Raw genomic sequence first — 23,574 nt, forward strand, 5'->3', positions numbered from 1 at the left:
GTTTAGGCACATTTATGGGGACATTTTCACTGTATAAAAAGTGAATTTCAAGGGACAACATTAACGTTATAATTAGGAAAAACAAAGAAAAATAAACCTTCCATCATGAAGGCTATATGTGGGGAACTATTCTTCAGTCCTTTTTTAGGTTGGTTTTCAGAGTTGAGTTTTGCTGATTGTTCATGATGACATTATTTATAATAGCAAATCACGGAAAACAACCTTAATGATAAGTTGTAGGAGAGTCTTTACATAAAATGGAATCCTATTTCCCTAAGCAATTATGTTTAGGAAATTTCTGGTCGTGAACAAGTTGGACAGGAACCAAATCAAATTCAATGGTTAGGTTCAATGTTGACCTTATGGGGAAATTTGATTCGTTTCTCATCTAGTTCAGATTGGGACCAGAATCATGGACAGAATTTAGTTCATGAACTGAGGTATCACTGTATTTATTTATATGGAAAAGTGTTTGTAAACTATCTCTTAGCTGAAATGCCTGCGACCAAAAATAAGTGTTTTAGATTTTGGATTTTTTTTTAGATTTTGGATTGTTTGCATATACATAGTAAAATTCTTTCAGATTGAACTAAAGTCTAAATATGAAATTTATATTTAATACAGACTTTATATGCATAGGTAGACAGTAATTTTATTTATTAAATGTACTTTTAGTGCATGTTGCCTTTTGATTTTTGTTTGTTTTTCTTTTTGAGACAGGGTCTTGCTTTGCAGTTCAGGCTGACCTTCAACTCACAATGTAGCCCAGCTGGCCTAGAACTTGCAGAGGAGTTCTGGGATTACAGGCATGTATCACCATGTCCAGCCTTGCATTTTGATTTTGACCCACTACCTAAGGTTAGCTATGGGATTTTCCACTGTGGTATCATGTGGATCATCAAGAATTTGCAGTTTTTGGAGCATTCGATTTCAGTAAAAACTACTGAAAAGACAGGATGCAAGTGATTTCACTTTTATAAATAAAAAACACATACCTAATTGCTAGCAATGTTTGGCTTCTTAATGGTATGTTATGGTGGAATTTTATAATTTTTCTTTACACCTGTTTCTTCAGATTTTCTTGATTAAACCTATTGTTAAAAGAAAAAGTACTAAAAAATCTTTTTTCTTCCTCTGCCTCACAGATTATTTTCTACAATTAAATGGAAAGATATTTTGAATATGTTGAAATTTCAGTTCTTTTTCCCAAAACTACTTTTATTTTTTAAAGGTAGGTAACTGATTAGGGAAACTAAGTAAAGGTCATTATAGTTTGACCAAGGAGATCCTAAACTTAAATAACTAATTTATACAAAGTTTTTCATTAGATGTATGTCTGCTGTTGCTTTCTAAATAATCCACTCATTACTTTGCTTAAAAGGAACTATCAGGCTGGGGATTTAGCACAGTGGCACCATGCTTCCTAGCAAGTGCAAGATTGTGAGTTCAATCCCCTGTAGCAAAAAAAAAAAAAAAAGAACTATCAGGTTAAGGGTATAGCTCAGTGGTATAATGCTTGCCTGTTTTGTGTGTAACCCTGAGTTCAATCCCCAATTTTAATTTTTGTATTTAGAAAAGTGACAGAACAATTTTAAGTGGAGTTTACTGCTTTTATGTTTTTTAATGATACCACCACTTTGCAGTTTTGCAAAAAAGAATTGGGGCACCAGTTCTAAATTTTATTATTGGCGTCAAAATTTTTTCCTGCCAGAGTGTGGTAAATTATACCTTAATAATTACAAACAAACAACAAAGAAAGAGAACTTTAAGCTTAAGAAACGTATGGTAAAATTTGTGTTTAATTAAGCATTTGAAAATAAATATGATCAATAAAATTTAATCAGGTGACATTTAAAATATATATTAATATATAACAGCAAAGATTTTAGGGAATGACAAGACACTGGCAGCAACCTAAATATGAAAAGAGGTTGATTTGTTTAATGTGTTATATAAGACTACGTAATATTCTAAAGTCTAGTGCATTAATACTGTTAACTCTCCTGCGCGTATGAAAATAACTGAAGACTCTAAGCAACAGGAAAACCCTTGATGTGAATGTTGATGTGTGTCACTTCCATAATGCTGTGGGCATATGTAGTGGTTAGCAAACAAGTATTGTCCCTATTTTTGTGTATACTTATAATACATGTTGTGAAGAAAAGGTATACAGTACTATAACAGGCGGGGGCTATAGCTTAATGGTAGTGCTTGCCTGGCTTGCAAGGCCCTGTGTTCATTCCCCCATACTGGGGAAAAAATACTATAAATGGAGGCTAATTTTGGATTCTTGAACAAGTTGATCTCTGCTGATATTTCTTGCTAATGAGTCTTTGGTTTAGTATGACTATGTTGTATCTAAGATACTTTTGTCTCATGTAAGGAGATTTTAAAGATAGCTAGATTCCTGGGAACCCTAGCTTAGAAGGGAGTGGTTATTGAAGCTATGTGGATGATATGTGAAGCCAGATATGTGAATGAGCTCTTATAGAGAAAATACAGAGTAGATAAAGAAGAGGACCTGAAACTGATGCTTGAAGAACTCTGAAATTAAAGGGCCTAGTAGGAAAGGATGAATCTTCAAAGGAAGGCTGAGAAGGATTAAAGAAATAGGAGAAAACAGAGAGAATGTTTCAGGATAGGGTGAGTGATCACTAATATCACAGTTACTTTTCTTATTGCTGAGACAAAATACCTGATGCCCAAAATATGGGAGGAAAGGTTTATTTGGCTCACAGTTTATAGAGGTTTCAGTCCGTAATTGGCTGGCTCCAAGGCAGGATAGCATGACAGACAATCATGGCAGAGGAGAAACAGTTCATGGTGGGCAGAAGGTAGCAATGCAAGCAAAGGACCTTAGCAGCCTTTTTCTGCCCTTTTGTATTCTATCTAGGCTATTGGAATTAGGGCGGTGCCAAACCAATCAGTGAACTGATTTAGTAATCACGCACCCTCAAACCCAGCATCACACACTCTAGATTCAGCCACCTCTGAAAAAGCCCCACCTATGACCACTTGAGGCTTTGGGGGATCATCTAGACACAAATCGTAACAACTAGCATTAAAAGTGTTTGAGATCCAATCACTAAATTAACATGGAGTCTTTGGTAACTCTAAGAGTTGTTTTGACAGTGTAGGGTTCAGGAGTCATACTGGAGAAGTTTGAGGCGTGAGAAGTGAAGAAATAAAACTATACAATATGTATAGCTAACCCATAAAGGTGAAGGAAAGATATGGGTGGTAAACTAGAGGGATTGTGGATTGAAAGTGAAAATTTAAAAGTAAGTACCTGGAGACAATTGGATTTGTTTAAAATCTTTTGAAAATGATCCATTTGAAAGGAAGAGATAAATCTACAAAAGAAACAAGATTCTATACTGTACAATTCCTGAAGGGTAGGAAGGACAAGATTCAAAGCATAAGTTGAGGAATTGCTTTTATATAGGAGCTTAGCATAGAAGAAAAAGTTCATCTGTTGGGAATGCATGGATTTGCTGATTATGAATGTAGAGTTAACACTAGCTTGTATCATTGTTCATCCAGCAATGATTTGATATTTGTGTGTATTGCTTTTAACATTTGGAAGATTTTATTGGAATGTTCTGTATATGTATATATACATATAACTCATTTTTAAACGTTTTCCATGTATCGGAGACACTAATAAGTACTTTACCTATTTTACTTTATTAATATGCCACCCTGCAGGATATGTGCCATTCTCATTTTACAGATCAGGAATCTAAGACTGAGAGATTAAATCACATGCCTAAGAGCTAGCCTATACACTTAGTACTGTAGTATACTATATATCTGGGAATATGCCCTTGGTATATATTATAACATCTGTGTATATGTATTTGATATATACTATAGTATCTTAAAGCCATGTTGATTAAGTAGAAGTAGTAGAATGGACATTGATTTAAAAAAAAATCCAAGGCAGCAAAAACTAAAAATGTTAATGAATGTGAAAGAGAGGGAGAAAAGAAATAAATATAAGCTGTCAGAAGCTACTCATAAGAAGTGATTCTCAATGCTTTTATTTTTCCCTCTGATTTACTTGAGTAAACTACTTATCTCAGAAACAGTAGCTCACTGTAACAATTATTCCTAAAATACAAAATTATCATGATTACAAACCAGTAGAAGTTATTTATCTTTACTATCTTGTATTTTTAAGGCAGGACAATATGGGATATATTTTAAATGTTTATAAATGATTTCAATGTAAAGTTTTAGTCTCTGTGTTATTTAGATTTAACCTTGATAAATATTACCAATTAAACATCAAATTTTACCTTCCTTTAAAAATTCTTGCCAAAGGTATCCCAGATTATAGAATTTATTAGTAAAGCCTAAAATTTGTATTATACTCAGGAACTTATGGTAAATGTATATCTCATTTTCAGGTGGAGCAGTAAAATTTTACAACTTATCAAGAAACTTGAAAAATAATTTGTACCCTTTGACTTAGTAATTTTTCTCATAGCATTCATTTCTTAGCAATGTATATTTAGGCATAAAGCTATTCATATTGTTAGAACTAATGAAATGAATAAATTAAATACAGGAACCAGAAGCTTTAAAATACTTGAATGTTTTTTCATCTCTAATAATATTCAGCCATAACAAGTGATATTTTCAGGACCATGTAATGACCTAGAAAAATATAATTTAAAAAAAATGAAGTGAAAACATTTGTTTGTAACAGGAATTATACAGCTTGACCATAGGCCAGTCCATTCTCATTGTACTCATGTTTGGAATTTAAAGGGAGAAAATGCTTTAAGAAAAATCCAATGAGCTATTTCAACAGAAACAGATAATCTCATGATAATCCATGAGAGCCATTTGTGTACCTCAGGAATTATTTGAACCTTGTGAAATTGTTTGTGAAAAGTTGTATTTGTATTTTCATGGTGAACAGGTCCAGGTATTTTTTTTTTTTTTAAGAGGTGGGTTCTCATGTTACCCAGCTGGCCTCAGCCTCCCAAGTTCCACACCAAGTGAAATGCACCACTGTGTCCAGCTCAGATTCTCTTAAGAATTTCAGAATTTGGCATATAAACAAACACAACCTGAAAATAATCCAAATGCACCAAAATGTGAAACTTTGGTGTAAGCCATTGTGGCACAAGCAGCACTGACTAGTTTTGCAGGAAAACTTTATTGGCATTTGCCCATTCATTTCTGTATTCTCTCTGACTGCTTTCATGATATAAGTACAGTTGAGTACATTCAATGGAATAATATAGTACAGTTGAGTAGATTCAATGGAGAATGTGTTGCTCATAAGTTACTTTCTGGCCCTTTAAGAAAAAATACTTCAGTCTTTGTCCTAGATTTTCATTTATTCTTTGCAACAACTTTATAAGCACTATTTTTGTCTTCATTTTACACATAATACAGCTGCAACTCAGAGAGGTTAAGTACCTACCTTGTAAGACCCATGGCTAGAAAAGGGAAATATATTGATATGTAGTTATATATGGGCAATGCAGTGATGGATAATTTTTTTCTCCAGTAGTATGCCAGTTTACTATAGTAAGTATATATGATTTGAAATTGAGAGGAAAAAGGTGTCTATAATTAAGTAGAACAGAATTGTGAGAATTTTAAAACTCATTCATCTTCTCATTTTATTTCCTGTGTGTCATCCTGTGTTTATAGAGTTGATGTGCAGTTTTTGCTTCCCATCCTTCTATCTAATCTGACATGTGAGGACTAGGGTCTAGTAATCTGTATTTTTCACAAGGCTTCCAGATTCTGATGTGTATTCTGATATTAAAGTTCGATATCACTGACCTAGAACATGGACTAAGAAATTAGTAGGTACTAAGATTGGGAAAAAATGGATTGGCCCAAATCTTGGTTTAGGGTTTTCAGTTTTGTAAACAGTATTTAAGTTTTAGGGCAAAGTTTTTAATCTTAAAATGTTGTTTTAAGATAGACTAGAGGAAGTAAAGAATGAAAGTCTACAGAAAAAAGGAAGCTCTCAGAGTATTGAGAAAAACAATAATTGAAGGCCTGAATGGGTACTGGAAGTGAAAATGGAGTGGCAGGAATAGTTTCAAGAAATAAAGTATTTAACATCTTGTTGGAGACAAGACACAAGAGAATTCTGTGAAATTGCAATGTTTCTGAGTATCTGGGAATATGGTGTTACTATTACTAACAAAGGTAGAAGGAACAGTTAAGAGATCTAAATGAACAGTTAAGTTTGATTTTATTGGATTTGAAGAGCTAGTACCATATATTTTTAAAACAAAAATATTGTTAATCATTAGCCACAGTGTACATTTTTATTAATCTTGAGGATACCCATCCCCATGTAAAAAGAATGAACTTTAATGATAGTTTATTGAAGTATAGAAATTATTACTTTTCTCTTTTCAGCAACATCTTAATACTTAGAGTATAAAATCTTTTAATAAAGGCTGCTTCTGTGTTTTAGTTAATTACCTATAGTTTTTTGTTTGCTCGTTTGTTTTGTGGTACTGGGGTTCAAACCCAGGTCCTCTTACAGGCTTTAAGCATGCTCTACCACTGAGCTACATTCCTGCTCCTTGTGATAGTTGTTTGTTTGTTTGTTTGTTTGTTTGTTTCCTTATGATAGTTTTTAAGTTTAAATTTTCCTTCCAGGGATCATTTTGGGAATGTATGCCTTTTTGGAAAAGGGGACTAATGTATCAAATTTAATCAAGTGAATAATAGTGTATCAAATTTTATCAATTGCATTGTCTCCCACTATTAAATTTGCAAAGAGAAATTAAAGTCGAGAGTCCAAAGAGATCCCAAATTCCTTCTAGCATATTGCTTCTTCAGAGTCAAAGGGTCTTTTGTGTGCCTCCATGTTTTACAGCTGGGTTTTTTTTTTTGTGAGCTGCAGCTTGGGTTATCTTTCTCTGATTGGAAATAGCTTCTTTTGCCTCTCTAACAGATAATTATTTTCCCAATTTTTTTGTGTCTTAAGAGTTCAGAAAGTCAGTAAGTCAAACATTAATTACTGAACACAGTTCAGTATTCTTCTTTTTTTTTTTTTTGGTACTGGGGATCGAACTTGGATCCTCCCGCTTGCAAGGCAGGCAGCGGAACCACTGAGCTAAATCCCCGGCCCCAAGTTCAGTATTCTTTAAATTTAGAAACACTAGTATTTTCTTGAATTTAGTATAAAGTTCAGTTCCATCTGTTGGTATCTAAAACATTACTTTTGTAAGTAGGATTTAGTGAATCAGAAAATAGTACCTAGTCAATTTTATTTTCAACTTTATCAATCAGTTGTGCTAACTTCCAGAATCTATAACTTGTACTTAAATTTTTTTTTTTTTTTTTTTTTTTTTTGGTACTGGGGATCAAACTCGGGTCCTTGTGCTTGCGCAGCAGGCAGCAAGACCACTGAGCTAAATCCCTAGCCCGCTTGTACTTAAATTTTACTGGTAAAACTGAACAAGTGATTTATCATGCCACTGTATGTTTGTCATATCTTTAGGAGTGTGAGGATTCTTAGTCCCTCAAATTTCTCTTTCTTGAAAGTAGTATCTGAATTTCTCTGCAGAGTTTACAAATTTCCACGGATGGCAGCCTGATGTACCAGATCTTAATTGGTGTCTTCTACTTTAGATTTCCTTCACATTAAAAGCTTTTAATTTTTATTTCTCCTGTGTTGCTATGGTATTCCTGTTTGGAAATAAGTGTAGAATCTGTAGCTGCACAGCTTCTGCCATTTCTTGTCTAGTGTGCATCACTTCCTTGTAGTGTGTAAAGCTCCAAGCATAGTCACTGTCTTGCAGTCCCCACAGCCCCTGTGTTCTACCTTTGTCTCTATATTTCTGTCCTCACACTAAGTGTAAACACTTCTAGTCCGCTGTTAACCTGGGCTTTTGTCACTCCCTCTGACATTCTTCGGCTTATTCAATTAAATCATGAAAGTACTTTTGTTATGTCCCATATTTTCATTTTTTTATGTGATAACTTATATTAGTGAGTACCTGAAATGAGGTGGCTTTTGATATTTATGAAGTTAGTGTTTTTCAGAGCCCAGTGAACACAGCATATCTTCTGTTCCTTTAGACCTTTTCTTTACTCTGCTTTTAGTTGTTCTAGGTCCTGCATATGTTGTTCAATTTTATTGGCGGTATAAACATTCCTTTTTGTTACATTTATTTCAGCATATGTCATTTTAGATAACTATAGCTGGTTTTTATTTTTGTTTACATTTTACACTATTCTTAGGTTGTCCCTTCCTACCTTCCTTTTCCTTTCTCTTTGGTCTTTTAATTATCTGTTGTACTATCTTTCATACTGTCAGAGATAAAAATCAAGGAATTCTGAATTCATCAAAAAAGCATTCATTAACATACAGATTTTGCCCACGCTTGTCTTCCTGAATTACAGAAATCTTACTAGCCCAAACATGAATCAAGAACTAAGCTCTTTGTGTCTCTTCAGCACTGCTTTTCCTGTGTACTCTCTTTAGGTAGATTCTGAGTTCCTGGAATGTTTCCTTTGTGGCACTGTGCCTTACTACATGGTACCGTTCTTAATAACTATTAACTTGAAATGCCTTAGGTATTTTAAACCAATTTCCCTACTTTTCCACTTCTCATATATATACAGATTTTATGTTACCTTTTATACTCAGTTTTCAAGGTGCAGGTTTTCACCAGCTCTTAATTATCAGTTTTCCATTTGTCTTTAAAAAAGCATAGTTTACCACAGTTGGATTTCCATCTAGTTCTCTCTTGAGATTTCATCCTACCTTCTACCCCTCAGTTAGGTACCTTTAAAAGCACTCATCTTTCTTTTCTAAGAAAACTACAGTATAATGTTCCCTTTTTGTCTTCTAACTCCAGCTTTAAGAACAGTTCTGGTGCATACGTGTGTGTGTTTGTGTGTGTGTGTGTATGTGTGTATGTGTGTGTATCTTTTCTCTTTTGATATTGTCTGGCTTTTAAGAGTGAACTTATTCCTGAAGTCCTTATGATACTTCTTAACTACTTACCAGTTCAATTATTTAAATACAGGATGACTAAAAATTGCATTTTTTGTTAATATTTATAAGATAATATAACAGGAAATATAAAAACAAGAATTTTATCAAATTTATTCAATACATTTTCTGTTTATGGTATATCTTTTTTTTTGGTCCTAGAGATTGAACTCAGGACTTTGCGCTTGTGAGTATTTATGGTATATCTTAAAACATTAATACACAATGCAGTGTTATAATCTGGGCAGTAGTATCTAGCCTTTTTCCAAATTCTTTTTTATGTTGTTGTTCTTAAGTTCTTTTATTGGTACATTTTAGGTATACAGTACATTTACATTTATCATTGGATATTTGTACCTGTACAAGATGTATCTTGATTCTTATTTCTTTCCAAATTCTTTTTCATTATTGACTTTCTTTGAACAACACACTTTACACTGTTGTGTTGGCTTTTCCTTTTTTTCTGTGAGTGGTATAATTTCAATAAAATAACTACCCACTAAATGTAATGATGAAGATACTGATGATGGGTATCCTGGTTGGCATTTTGCTGTTCTGTATTTTTAAATCATTTGGCCTACTAGACCTAATCTAAATTGTGAATGACCTTTTGAGCACCTTTGTCTTGAATAAATAGCAAACGAGTTCCATATTGTTTGGTCCAGAAGGTATATAAATCTTTTGTAATAATATTCTTCCCTGACTTTTTGATTATTGGATAGCTTGTTAAGAGGTTGGCCAACTCTGTCAACACCACCTATAGAATTATTATAATCATTGACCGCTATTGGAATTTTTCTGTTTTGTTTCTTCTTTCAAGTTCTGTCATTTCTGTATTATGAATAGTTGACATAGTTTTTGTCTTTGCATTTCATACCACCGACTTTTCTTCTCTGATACGCTAACATTTCTCCTTTTTTTTCAATTTTTTCTTTTGCAGATCTTTTGGCACTTCCTATTCAATCTCAGTGTCCCAAACATGTTCATTTTGTATTGTAAAACAATATCAGTGAGTTCTAGGGAAGTATAAAAATTAATATATATATGATAAGAGTTTTTTATAGATTGTAGCACAGAATTATAGGTTATTTTTCACAAATAAAACAAACAATTTAGTCCTCATTTACACTTTCAGTTTCTCACACCAGAGAAACTATTCGGTATTTATGCATGTGTGTCCTATTTATTTCACTTAAGAGTATCGCCTCAATGTGCATCCACTTAGCTATAAATGTCTCTAATTTCTAATTTTTTATGGCTGAATAGTACTCCCATTTTATAAAAAAAACACATTTTCTTTATCCAGTCTCCAGTTGATGGACATTTGGGCTGTTTCCAAGTTTTAGCTATCACAAACTGTGCTGCTATGAACATGGGCGCATATATATCACTGTGGTATGGTTCTTTTAATTCTTTGGGGAGGATCCCCAGCAGTGGAATAGCGGGGTCAAATGGGACTTCCAGTCCTAGTTCTTTGAGGCATCTCCATACTGATTTCCACAGTGGTTGCACCAGTCTACACTCCCACCAGCAGTGGAGCAGGGTTCCTCTTTCCCCACAACCCCACCAGCATTTGTTGTTGGTTGATTTCATGATAGCAGCCATTCTTTCTGGAGTGAGGTGGAATCTCAGCATTGTTTGCATTTGCATCTCTCGAATGACCAGTGATGTTGAACATTTTTTCATGTATTTATTTGCTATTTCTACTTCTTTGTGGGAGAAATGTCTGTTCATTTCAGATGCCCATTTTCAGATTGGGTCTTTAAATTTGTGAGGTCTGATCTTTTTAAGTTCTTTATAGATTTGAAATAGTAGACCTTTGTCTGAGGAAGAGCAGGTGAAGATTTTTTCCCACAATATGGGTTGTCTCTTCACACTGCTGGTGGTTTCTCTTGCTGTGCAGAAGCCTTTTAATAAGAAGAGATCCCACTTGTTGATTGTTTGTGCTAGTTCACGGGCAACTGAGGTTTTTTTCATAAAATCTTCCTACATTGATGTTTTCAAGAGTTCTACCTAACCTCTGTTCCAACTGGTACAGAGTTTCTATTTTAATATCTAGATCTTTAATCTAGGGGAAAAGATAGAAGGGAATGGGATTAATATGAGAAAATGGAAAAATAGGAACAAAATCTTTGTAAATAGGGAGGACTGGAGGGGTTGAAGGGAGGGCTGGGCAAGGGTGAAAAATAAGAACCAAGAGAGATTATGTAAAGGTGCAAGTTTCCAATGATGAATGTCAGTATATTGTATACCTAAAATGTACCAATGATTAGAATGAATAATCGATAATGCAAAATAGGAAGAAAAGGTCCAAAGGGGTAGGGGTAGTGGGAGGGGCAGGGGAAAGGAAGGAAGGGAAAGGAAAAATGCTGAGAAATGGAAAAAATGGAAATAAAGTCTTTGTAAATAGGGAAGGGTGGAGGGGGTGAAGGGAGGGCTAGGAATGGGGAAAAAATAAGAACCAAGATGCATTATGTAAAGGTACAATTCCCAATGAGAAATGTAATTGTGTTGTATACCTAAAATGTACCAATAAAAGAATTTAACAACAAAAAAACGAAACAAAACAAAATTAATAAAAGAAAATAACCAGACTTTATTATTAGATTTCACTAGAAACAAACATCAAAGGTGAATACAATGTTTTAAATAAAATGTGCAAAAAAATAGTTGATGTAAAATAAATAAACAGACTTATAAGTGTATCTCATGCAAATAAGAATCAACTGGTTGAAATGACACGTGCTGGAATGATGCTCTGGATAGTATGTAAACAAACACACTGCGCAGGTTAAACTGTTAAATGGTTGGTTAATCAGCATGCCTTCCCTTTATTTAACTCTCCCACTGTTATTTTAATGTAGATGTACTAGCTATCTATTTTTTCTTAAATAAATTTAGTTCATGTTGAGACTGAGCAAACCTATTTGCAGAGTGTGTGTTCACCTGTCCTTTTAATCTGACCTTCATATATTTTTTCTTTAGTGTGTATTTTGAGATACCCTTGTCTGGATACCAATTTTTATGTTTACAAAGGAAGCATTTAATTAATATACATTATTATTCTCCTTTCTGACTTTGGAAACAAGTGAAAATGGGCAGTATTGACAGGGAACAAAATTGATGTAAAGCCTTTAAAATGATTTACTGCTGTTTAGATGAGGAAAGTCAGATCTTTAAGCAAATACCTAGGCTGCCATGTGGAGGTCTTGACCTGTCTCACATGCAGTGAATGCAGAAAATTCATAAAGAGAAGAACCAAACCTGTATGTTAGCCTTGGCCTGAAGCTGGTAAGTTCTCACTAGTATCGTTAACTTTACCTCTGTGAAGTAAGGGAATTGTAGGGAAGGACGAAATCTGTCCTTATAGTGTTGTCTGTCATTTGCTTGTTTTTTTTGCCTTGGGAGAGGGAACCTAGGACCTTACAGATGCTAGGCAGATGCTCTGCCACTCAACTGTACTTCAACACTGCATAGTAGTATTTTTTTGAGGGCTGGCTTATTTTATTAACAAGAATGTAGAGAAAAGAGAAAAGGTTTGCTCTAAACTCCCAATGTCCAGGATTTAGGAAGAAAACAAAAAATAGAAGAATCAAAATAGAGAATTCTGAATGAGTTTTTGCTGTTTACCCTTCTCTCATCTCTTACTTACCAACATAGGCATCCTGCTTTCTAGTTCTTTCTCATGGCTTATAGAAAATATTGATGTGTCAAAAAAGAAGAAAAAAATTTCATTTAATATATGATAAATCATTATTATTCATGTTATTCATTAAATAATGTACAAAAATTCTAATTGTTGAGAATTTAAGAAAGAATACTGCTTCTGAGATAGAGATACCTTTTTAAAATAAGACAAAGATAAATGAAGGATGTTGTATACTATTCAAATGCCAACTAGAATTCACTTTAACAGAACATTTAAAAATCTGGAGAAGTCACAACTGATTTTAAACATTAATACAAAATCTTTTTGCTCAAAGAGTTATTTCCAATATTTTAATGGCAATCATCTGTAAAAGCAAGTTGGTTTTTAATGTGGAGGTAATTCTGTATAGTCTATTTAACTGTATTCTTTCATGACTCACCATAGCCCCTTTATTTTTGTATGTATGCTGGATTTTGGGTCATTGTAACTATAAAAACTATTTCATAGGCTGAATAGCTTTATGAAATACATTTGTATTTAATATGGTAATGCTCAATCTGGAATCCTTGAATTAGCAAGTATAATAACTTTCTGTTTCAAACTTTTATGTGTATGTTATTGATTTTTAGGTTAAACTAGTTTCGTAGGATTTTGATGTATTTTTTTCCTTTTGAATAGAATGAATTCCTATAATTTGACATAATTTAATTTCACTCTTTCCTGTACAAGTTCATTATTTTCTGTTAAATCAGTGAATATAAAACAGAGGGTTGGTCCTCTGCTGTTAAGGCAATGAATATAAAGCCAAATTTTTGGTAGAAAAATACAACTATTTCATTTAAAAAATGTGAATCATTTTCAGTTTAGGAACTAAAGGTAGTTAAGAGAATGAAAGCCAAAATAAGTAGGGAAAGCAGATAGGGGTTTTTAAATATGTTTTAAATGTCATCCTATTATAATGTGGGGGACAGGGAACACTTTATATGGGACCATAGTAATATTTGAAGAAACAGAGAACTGAAAAGATGCTGTCAGTCTACATATGGGCAAATATTCTGTTTTTGTTATTATTTTTTAATGGGTTTTGAGACCCTATGTTACTGAAAGTAGTATAATGTTGAGTAAAATTACTGGACAGTTTACTAAATAAATCAATAATTAAACAACAAGGGTATCCTTATCTTTAGCCATCACTATGGATTCATTAAAATAGCATTACTGGTAGCAGATATAAGACATGATAGATTCAGCACAGTTTTTTTTTTTCCAAACACTTTCATGACATTCTTATGGACAGATGGAGAAACGGGGAGGGGGAGCAGTTGGATTAGTGTTAGTATTGGAATGGTTTGAACACTCCTTAGAAGAATACATATTATATACAAGTGAAGTATCTAAGTCTCTTATATATGTGTTTGAATTATTGTTTGTATATAACCTTCATGATAGCATAAAAAAAAATCTCCCTTTCAGATTTATAAGTGACATGAACTGGGAGAAAAAGTATTAGCAATAAATGTAGAACTGAAGGTTTGGGCTGAAGCTGAGGAATGGGAAAAGTGAAACTTAAGGGAAGCAGAAGAACTGGCTTAATAATCTGTGTGAAAAAGATAGAGCACTTTTGCTGACTCAGAATCAATAAGATCTAAAGTAACCATAGGCTGCACTGATTATATTGCTCCACTGATTCTGACTAAAGTTGGTGTGGAGTCTTATGTTCCATCCTTGGAACTCTGTTTAAAAGGAACATGGATAGCAATTTGAGTGTGAACAGGATATGAAAACTGTGGAAAATTTGGATTCTGTAGGGAAATCGTTGAAATGGTTGAAAGGATGGTAGATATTTAATTTAGAGAAGAGACTAGTAAAGATACAGTATGTATGCAATTGTTTTAATTAACAGATTATTGCATTTTATTTATATAATTCAAACTAGAGCTGATGAATGTTACAATTTTCTTCTTACTGAAGAACTTTCTAATAAATGAAACTAAAATTAAGCAGATTGTTTTTTGAAAAGGCAAATTATCCATCACTACCAGCGTTAATATTGTGTAACCCTCTGACAGTAATAATATATTGAGCAAACAAGCAAAAAACACTTCTTGTTTGACCAGCTTACAGAGTAGTGAGTAGTGAGTTGAACAAAGGGCATGTTCTCCTAAGCATCGAAAGGTATTCGGTTTTGTTTTTTTGTTGTTGTTGTTTGTTTTTGAGACAGGGTCTTGCTTTGTAATTCGGGCTGGCCTTGAACTCATTATGTAGTCCAGGCTGGTCTCCAACTCACAGCAGTCCTTCTATCTCAGCCTCCTGAGTGTTGGGACTATGGGAATGTGCCACCATGTCTGATGAAATACTGAGTTTTGAGTCACATGCTACTGTAGATTGTCTTTTGCAGATTCCAGACAACTTTAAAATTATTAGAATCTTATTTCTTATCCATTTTGGTAGGCTTTAAAACATGATTTAAAGTTTAGATTTCCTTTCCTTTTTTAAAACAAACAGGAAACTTAGACCAAGAAGTTTATTATCTTTATTAAAGTTGCACAGCTAATAAATAAGAGCTAGAATTCAAACTCAGGTCTTTTTCATTCCAAAGCCTATGTGCTTTTTTTTTTTATTTTTTATTCTTTTATTGGTACATTTTAGATATACAACACAGTTACAGTTCTCATTGGGAACTTGTACCTTTATATGATGCATCTTGGTTCTTATTTTTTCCCCATTCCTAGCCCTCCCTTCCCCCCCTCCACCCTTCCCTATTTACAAAGACTATATTTCCATTTTTTCCATTTCTCATCATTTTTCCTTTTCCTTCTTTCCTTTCCCCTGCCCCTCCCACCACCCCTACCCCTACCCCTTTGGACCTTTTCTTCCTATTTTGCATTATCGATTATTCATTCTAATCATTGGTACATTTTAGGTTTACAATACAATGACATTCATCATTGGAAATTTGCACCTTTACATAATCTCTCTTGGTTCCCACCTTTCACCCTTGCCCAGTCCTCCCTTCAACCCCTCCAGTCCTCCCTATTTACAAAGATTTTGTTCCTATTTTTCCATTTTCTCATATTAATTCCATTCCCTTCTTTCCTTTCCCCTACCCCTCCCACCTCCTTCCCCTTTGCCCCTTTAAATCCTATTTCACATTACCTATCATACATTTTAACAAATGCTGGCGGGGCTGTGGGGAAAGAGGAACCCTGCTCCAGTGCTGGTGGGAGTGTAGACTGGTGCAACCACTGTGGAAATCAGTATGGAGATGCCTCAAAGAACTAGGACTGGAAGTCCCATTTGACCCCGCTATTCCACTGCTGGGGATCTTCCCCAAAGAATTAAAAGAATCATACCACAGTGATATATGTGCACCCATGTTCATAGCAGCAGTTTGTGATAGCTAAAACTTGGAAACAGCCTATGTGCTTTTCATGGTGCTGCCTACCTGCTTGCTTCGTTTATATATACATATACATATGTTTTATATACATGTGGGTAAACTTTGAGTTACAGTTGAATAATGGAGTAGAGAAGGTAAGTGCAGAATTATGTTTATAAAACACCCTCTAAAAATAAATGAGAACATTGAAATTTGAGGGGAAAGTTTGGAACAAAATACTATTAACTTTTAAAAATTGACTTAATTTTTAAAGTTATTCAGTCTTATCTTTCATGACCTTGATATTTTTTAAAGAGTATTGATTAGTTGTTTTGTAGAGTACCTGTCAGTTTGGATTTGTCTGCCAATTTCATGTGATTAGAATGAATTTATAAATTTTTGGCAAGAATACCACTAAAATGATAATGTGTCTTAGTGTTTCACATCAAGAGGTATATAATTATGATATGTTTTATTACTAGTGGTACTATTAACCATTGGTAGTATTTACTTTGACAGCATGGTTAAGTTTGTCTTGGTAGGGTTTCTCCACTCTAAATTCACTATCTTTATATTTGCAGTTGATAATTGTCTTGGGAAAGATACTTTGAAACTACAAATTTTGCTTCCTTTCAGACTTCCACTCACTGATAGCACTGATCCATGGATCTTGTCTGCAACATTTATTGCTGTACTATTTTGCCTGTTGGTGATTCTCTAGTATTTCTTTCTTTCTACATTTATCGTGATTCCACTGTGAAGAACAGTCTCATCAACATGTATTTATTTTTATTTCATTGTTTAGAGTGTTCTAGTTTTATCAGCTAAGGTACTCTTTCAGAGTGGTTCTTGTGTTCTTATATCTTTGGGCTTTTTGAAAGTATTTCTTTACTCTCTGGCATCACAAGATAATGTAAGCTCACCCTACATTTTCCTTGCTCCTGTGCTGGAATCAAGCACTTATTCTTCAAGTTCCTTTACTGGAGAATGGTGTTTAGAGAACAAGATTGGAGAGTATAGGGAAAAAGCTACCCTAATGTTTGTGTTAAGTATGTAGAAAATTAGCAAGCTTCTGAGTATACAGATAGTAATAATCTGTTTTCAACAAGTTAATACAGACAAGTATTACAGCCATTTGTTTTAGTTCTTAGAATGGAAGCTAATTGTGATGTCTTCTGGTTTGTTAATCAGATTTAGTAAGTGGATGTTTTCACTGTAATCAAGGAATGAAATTATTAGTGAACAGCTTGACTGATAGCTGTGAACTGTTAAATATTTAACATAATGAAAGTTAATGACAATAGGAAATTTCAGGAAGCATGACAGCAATTTGAATAGGCAACCAATAGAAATAAAGTTGTTAATGATCTAACCTATTATTACCTGAGTTTAAATGTCGAGATCACTATTTGTTCAGTGACAAACTAATATTTGCTTTTCTGCATTGATATGTTAGAAAAAAAGAGCTCAGTTAAACACATAAGCATATTTGAGCACTTTTGTTGTTGTTATTCTAAACTGCTACATTTGCAGTATTTCTGTATTAGCTTGGGCTGCTGTAATAAAATGTCCCAGACAAGGTGGCTTAAACAACAGAAATTTATTTTCTAACAGTTCTGGAGGCTGGAAGTCTAAGATCAGGTGCTAATATGGTCAGGTCCTTATGAGGGATGTCTTTCTTGCTTGAGGATTATCACCTTCTTGCTATGTGTTTATATGGCCTTTTCTCCTTTTCTTTAATTTGCCTCTTAAAAGCCTTATCTCCAAATACAGCCATATTGTGGGTAGGGCTCTGTCATATGAATTTTAGAAGGACACAAGTTAGTCCATAACAGTTTGGATGATATATTTTTAACGTTTCTAGATAATGTAATTTTTATTTAAAATGTTTACGTTAAATCAACATTTTGACAATTTTGACAGAATGAGCCTGGGCTCATGCTCACGTTAATTTATGTTGATAAATTAGGGTGTGATGTTATACAGTGTATACTAGTGGTAATGACCTATGGCTTATGTGCCTCAGCAGGCTGTTTATCACTGAAAGATCTAAAAGCTTCACCATCACTGAACTATCCCTTTTTGTGCATGATGTATTTTCCTATTAAGTGCAAATGATGAGAAAGTGCTGCAGGCTTATTGGAATATTCCAACACCTTTCTTTGGCAATAGCTTTGCTCTGTGGCTTGCTTCTTGCCTTGGCTATAACTTCTTTCATCAATATTAATACAGTCTCCATAAATTATGTTTACTATGCCCTTCAACATGAGAAGAGGATTTCTACCAATCCCTAAAGGACTCCTGACTTTAATCTTCTATTTCTTAGATCGTTTTCTTTCTTTAATAATTTAGAACTATAGTAAGAGTTGATTTTTAAGATCTAGGTAATACTATTCCTGTTTGCAGCAACTTCAGTATTATCCTGTCCATCATTAAGACTTTTATCCATTAAATAAGGAAAAGGAAGAAGATGGAAGATTTGTTGCTGTCTGTGCTATGGCTTAGTAATCACATTCACACTGTGATTTCATGGTGTCAGCTATATCATTAGCTGAAAGCTTATGATAGCAGTCATAGGATAGGAGCAAAGTTTCCAAGTAACAGGGTAATGTAATGATAATTGCTTTATATGTTAAGGAAAGTATTTCAAAGAAAAGGGGTGTTATAATGCATTACCAGTGCCAGGCATAATATTATACAGTGTAAAAATACATAAATTTCACTTTATTTTATGTCCCTTCAAGTGTATTGAAGCCAATCTATTGGAGGCATTGCCCCAAAAGACTTTTATTATCTTAGATTTGGACTCAGCTAGACCAGGCAAGGTCGTGGTAGCTGAATCTTGGTGAATAAGGGAAGCTCTACTGAGAACAAAATCTAAGGAAATAGCTACTCTTCTATGGAAATAAACCTAATTCATGTATAAGAAATGAATAAGTTTGTAAGTGAACATGAATTAGGACAAACTATTTGGAACTGGAAACAAAAAATGTGAGTTTGTCAGACAGCTATTTTTTGTTTGATAACAAAATGGTATGGTGCCCTGAAGGAGACAATAAAGGTAGTCCAAGACTAATGAAGAAAAAATTTTAGAACCAGGGAACCACTGTTTATCTAACTTTCTTTTTTGCCCTTCTCTGGTTTGGAAAGAGTTACCTTACTTGAGGCCAGCATAACTCATAGTTCTTTTTACTTTCCTACATAGTGAGAACTGCAAGCTGGATATAGGAGGTAAAGGACATTTGTAACAAAATTTGGTAGAGGTTTGACAGTTGAACATGACAGTCATTCATGTACTATACTTCTTTTCCACATTTTCAAAGATAATAATTGATTTTATTTTCAGATATACCATGAAGCAAATAGTAGAAGACTTTTCCCCATTCCTCAAAGTCATCTGTTGTTTGTGCTAAATTAGTATTTTAATATAGTTTTATCCACATTTTAAAGAGTTATGAGCACTTTCAGTAGTAATGTACTTTTTGGATCGCTTCCTTGTCAGGTGGTTGAAGATTACGCTGGAAGATGGCAGGTCCCTTTGCCGCAGCTTCAGGTTCTTCAGACTGCACTTTGTTGCTTTACATCAGCCAGTGCATCATTCCCAGATGAATGTGAGCACGTACAATATGTTTTGAGTAGTCTTGCTGTGTAAGTACTTTTTACTTATAAACACTTTATTTTTCTTGATGTATTTCAGAATTGGTTTTTGATTATTTCTTCTGAGGAAGAAACTTCTAAAGCCTTCCCTCAAAAAGAAATTGCCATCTCTTCATTTCAGTATTTAAGTTTAATTTTGAATATTTAACCACAATTTCCTTTTTAGTCTTAGAGTTGAATGGAATTGTGATACACAAATTCTTCTGTTCACTACAGTACTTTGCATTTAATTCTCCAGATTGCATTGGAAAGCTCTAATACTAAGTCCCAGAATATAGCAGTTGAGGCTATGAAAATGAGCGGAGAGGAACCTTAAGGCAGGTGAAAAAAAGGTTAGGAAATTCCTTTTTAAAATGCTTGTGGAGAAGTTTGAGTTAAAATTACAAATTAGATGTTTGTGTTTTTCCTTTTTGCCCTCTTAGGGGCGCTCTAAAATTATAGTAAAGGAATAAAAGAGAGGGATACAGTGATAAGCTCATAGAGAAGGATAATCAATGAATGAAAGAGACCCATAGTTTTCTGGAGTTCGGGGAGGGAGCAAGTGACAGCTTCATTTGCTTATGTTCATTTTGCCTCAGATTGCACTCATTGCATAGTGGTGGATTGTGAAATTATTTATCACCATTACAAAAGTATCAGAATATGTTTCACAGGATAAGTCCTATTTGTGAAACTCTTACTGTTTTATTTATTTTTATGTATACACATATTGACAATTCATAAAACATTAAAAAAAAAAACTGTAGCAGCTAAAACAAGATTATTCTCTGTCTTACAGGAAGAAATCTGTCTGCCTTATTTTTTCTCCCCAGGAAGTATAGAATTTGAATATGCAAGATACAGATATTGAGTAAGAGAATGAGATAATTTAGGAGAATGCAGATAAAGGAGTTAATTGCAGATTTTTCATTCAAGCTAGTCACCAGGCTTTAGAATGAGGGTGGAATGGGGGAACAGTATTACTACTTTCTTTTCTTCTAAAGAAATTAAGTGACACTGAGCCTTATGTCATTTAAGGATTCCTCATTGAAATCACTAGCTAATTAATTATCCTAAAGAAAATCTAATCAGTCAAGAAATTCCAGACATGCTCCTAGAGCTCCCAATTACCAGCATATGACCTTATTTTTAAATATTAATGAATATTCAAGAATCATCACATTTTAAGAATACATTCAACATAATAACACAAAGCAAAACTGAAAATGTTCTGGAAGAATAGTGCTAAAGTTAAAAACCAAAAAAATTAAAATGAAATATAAAATCTGTAAGGAGCATTTTCAAGGATGTCTGAGAAATATAACAATAAAACATCAGCATCATGCTGTATAAAAGGAATGAGATGTAAAACTGATGTAGAAGTAACAAAAATATAATGGTTAAAATTTAGAGTTTTGGAGGAAGGTTGGAAGTTGCAATGTTGAAGAAATTATCCGGGATGTAAAAACAAATCAAGAAAGAAATTTAAAAGGGTCTACGTACATTATGCTTCTTTAAAAATTTGTGAATTTTTAAAATTGTAGGAGGAAAGTAGAGTTTAGAATATAACGTGTAGATTTGTAAAAATGAGGCAGTTCTAACAATGTTGTTTAAAAATAATTTTTTGAGGGGGTATTCTTTGTGATGCCGATAGGAAAAGAGGAGTGCTTAGGACTTTTTGTTTGTAAATAAAAAAATCTTACTCAGGTTAGCTAAGAAGAAGAAAAAAAGAGTAGGAATGATTTATTAGATAAATATTTACACCAGGGAAAAGCAAGGACCAAACTTCTTTTAGGGTCTTCTGAATCCAGGGAATAAAATATCATCATTGTTCTCTTTGTATCTTTTTTCTTTTGCCTTAACTCTTTCTTTCAGAGGTGCCAACAGTTCTAGGTTGAGCACATTTTATTAATGAAGAGAGAAGAGTCGCACTACCACCATGACTATCACTTTCACTTCCAAAAATATTTTGGGAAGATCTCTGATCCAGCCTGGGTCATGTGTCCAGCATTTGGATTAATCACTGTTGTGAATAGAATGTGGTAAGGTTGTTGGCTCAGTCTGATCACCAGCCTGCTCCATGACTAGGGAAAACAAGAATACTACTACATTGCCAGATCCATCAGAATGATGGTAATATCGGAGAGATAAACAATCCTCAAGAACTACATGAGGCAGTGTGAAAGAAAGCTGGCTAGGTAGGTAAAATAGATGTTTCCTACAAAGAATATTTTATTTTGCAGGCTACAAACAGCTTTAGCTATCTCTACTGATTTTTTTTTCTGGTACCAAGGATCAAACTCAAGACCTTGCTCTTGCCAGGCAGGCATGGTGCTGCTGAGCTACACCCCAGCTCTCTATTGATTTTTGAGGAAAATAAAATAAACATTAAAAGAAATAAATTATTTATAAGCAATAAGTATTTTAAGCAGAATCAAATATTATATAAGATGGAGAATGCTAGGTAAAAGACATTAGTTATCGGGATTACTTATTAAGTAGTAGTATTTCTTAAAAGGAAAACTGTCTGTATTATTTGAATTTACCTGAACAGAAAAATAAACAGTATTTTCCATACCAGAAGAAAAAATGGGGAAATGGCAAAACAGTGCTCCTTTTAAGAGTAGTAAGTCTATGACTGTAATTTACTTTATTTAAATAAATAACCAGAAAATTATTCTAACATTCCATAATTATTTGTTCATTTATTTTTTGTGAAATTCTGTATTCTGTTCTAGGGATAAAGGAGGAAATAAGATAGCTAAGTCATGTTCTAAAGACCTTACAGAACTAAGAGATACTAAGTGAGCATTGTTATTATGTAATTGCAATTTGCAGATAATTACAGTGTGTAATGAGAGTATGACAAAGGACTTGACCTGGTCTATGATTCTGCCATAAGTTTTACAGTTAAAGTGAAGCTAAATACTGTACCCTGAAACTGTGTGAACTTTAGGGCAGAGAAAATAGAGCATACCAGTTTTAAATAAAGGCAAATTTCAGTGCTGCCATCCCAGGCTTCTTTTGCCAGATTGAAAGTAAATGTTTATGGATTTCAACATTCTGGGCAAAGATGAGTTATGGGACAGTAGGTATTTGCCCAACAGCTTTAGGTCCACAGGTATCACTGGAGAAGTAAACTCATTCAGGTAGGAGCATTTGTCTATGCGGTGGCAAAGACTGAAAAGTGTTTATCTTGAAATGTCAAGTTGCCTAGAAGACCAAAGACATCTTTTTCATGGAGCAAATTAGGTATAATTGGCCTTAGAGTAGCTAGACATTTTTGGCCTGTGCCAAAATGTGTATGTAATGGCAGATACTAATCCTTTCTGATTATACTGTTTAACTGTACGATATTAAAAACATAGCATTTGTGCCTAACTTCAGTTTCTCCTGTTAAAACCAAATTTTATTTGGTTGCATTTATAACCTAAAGCAGTATAATCCTTTCTGGTTACACTGTTAGTTGTACTATATTACAAACATAGCATCTGTGCCTAACTTCAGTTTCTACTGTTACAACCAAATTTGCATTTATAGGTTTAAGCTTCCATCAGTGTATGAACCAGGCTAGAAATCAAAGGAAGAATGGCTAAATATACAGGTACATTGGAGGGGTCCGCACCAGTATATCCCATGTCCACAATACTGTATATGGTGCTCTTACTGCTTTTTGGCTCTTACTGACCAGCTCTTAATATCTTTTTCAATTTTGCATTCATTATCTTTACTAGTCATTCATAGCAGGTGATCTTATTTTAGAAAGAAATATAGACTGCCTAGCCTTCTGTTTCTTTGTGTTTTCTCTTAAAAAAAGAGAAATGTTCTTTTTTGGGGGTAAGTGCTGGGCTTAATTCCATTCCCTTGCTAAATCTCATCAACACTTTTTTGATCTTTATCATTACATTAGAATGTTTT

The 23,574-nt window shown here is 33.8% G+C and overlaps 1 protein-coding gene across 5 annotated transcripts in view; it reads left to right on the forward strand.

Annotated features, from left to right (window-relative positions):
• Znf654 (zinc finger protein 654) overlaps window positions 1-23,574 on the forward strand; it is a 79,834-nt gene that overhangs the window by 6,472 nt on the left and 49,788 nt on the right. For 4 of the 5 annotated variants that reach the window (XM_004857916.4, XM_021238854.2, XM_021238853.2 and 1 more), the window contains exon 2: window positions 19,523-19,668. In XM_004857916.4, the coding sequence (XP_004857973.2) occupies window positions 19,523-19,668 (146 nt within the window). Of the gene's footprint in view, window positions 1-19,522; window positions 19,669-21,564; window positions 21,855-23,574 lie in introns of those variants that run through there. The other variant, XM_021238855.2, reaches the window with a different exon arrangement.

This window comes from Heterocephalus glaber, unplaced genomic scaffold (genome assembly GCF_053883595.1).
Source record: "Heterocephalus glaber isolate CG9 unplaced genomic scaffold, H.glaber_assembly_v1.0 deba00000122, whole genome shotgun sequence".
Taxonomy (NCBI): Eukaryota; Metazoa; Chordata; class Mammalia; order Rodentia; family Bathyergidae; genus Heterocephalus; species Heterocephalus glaber.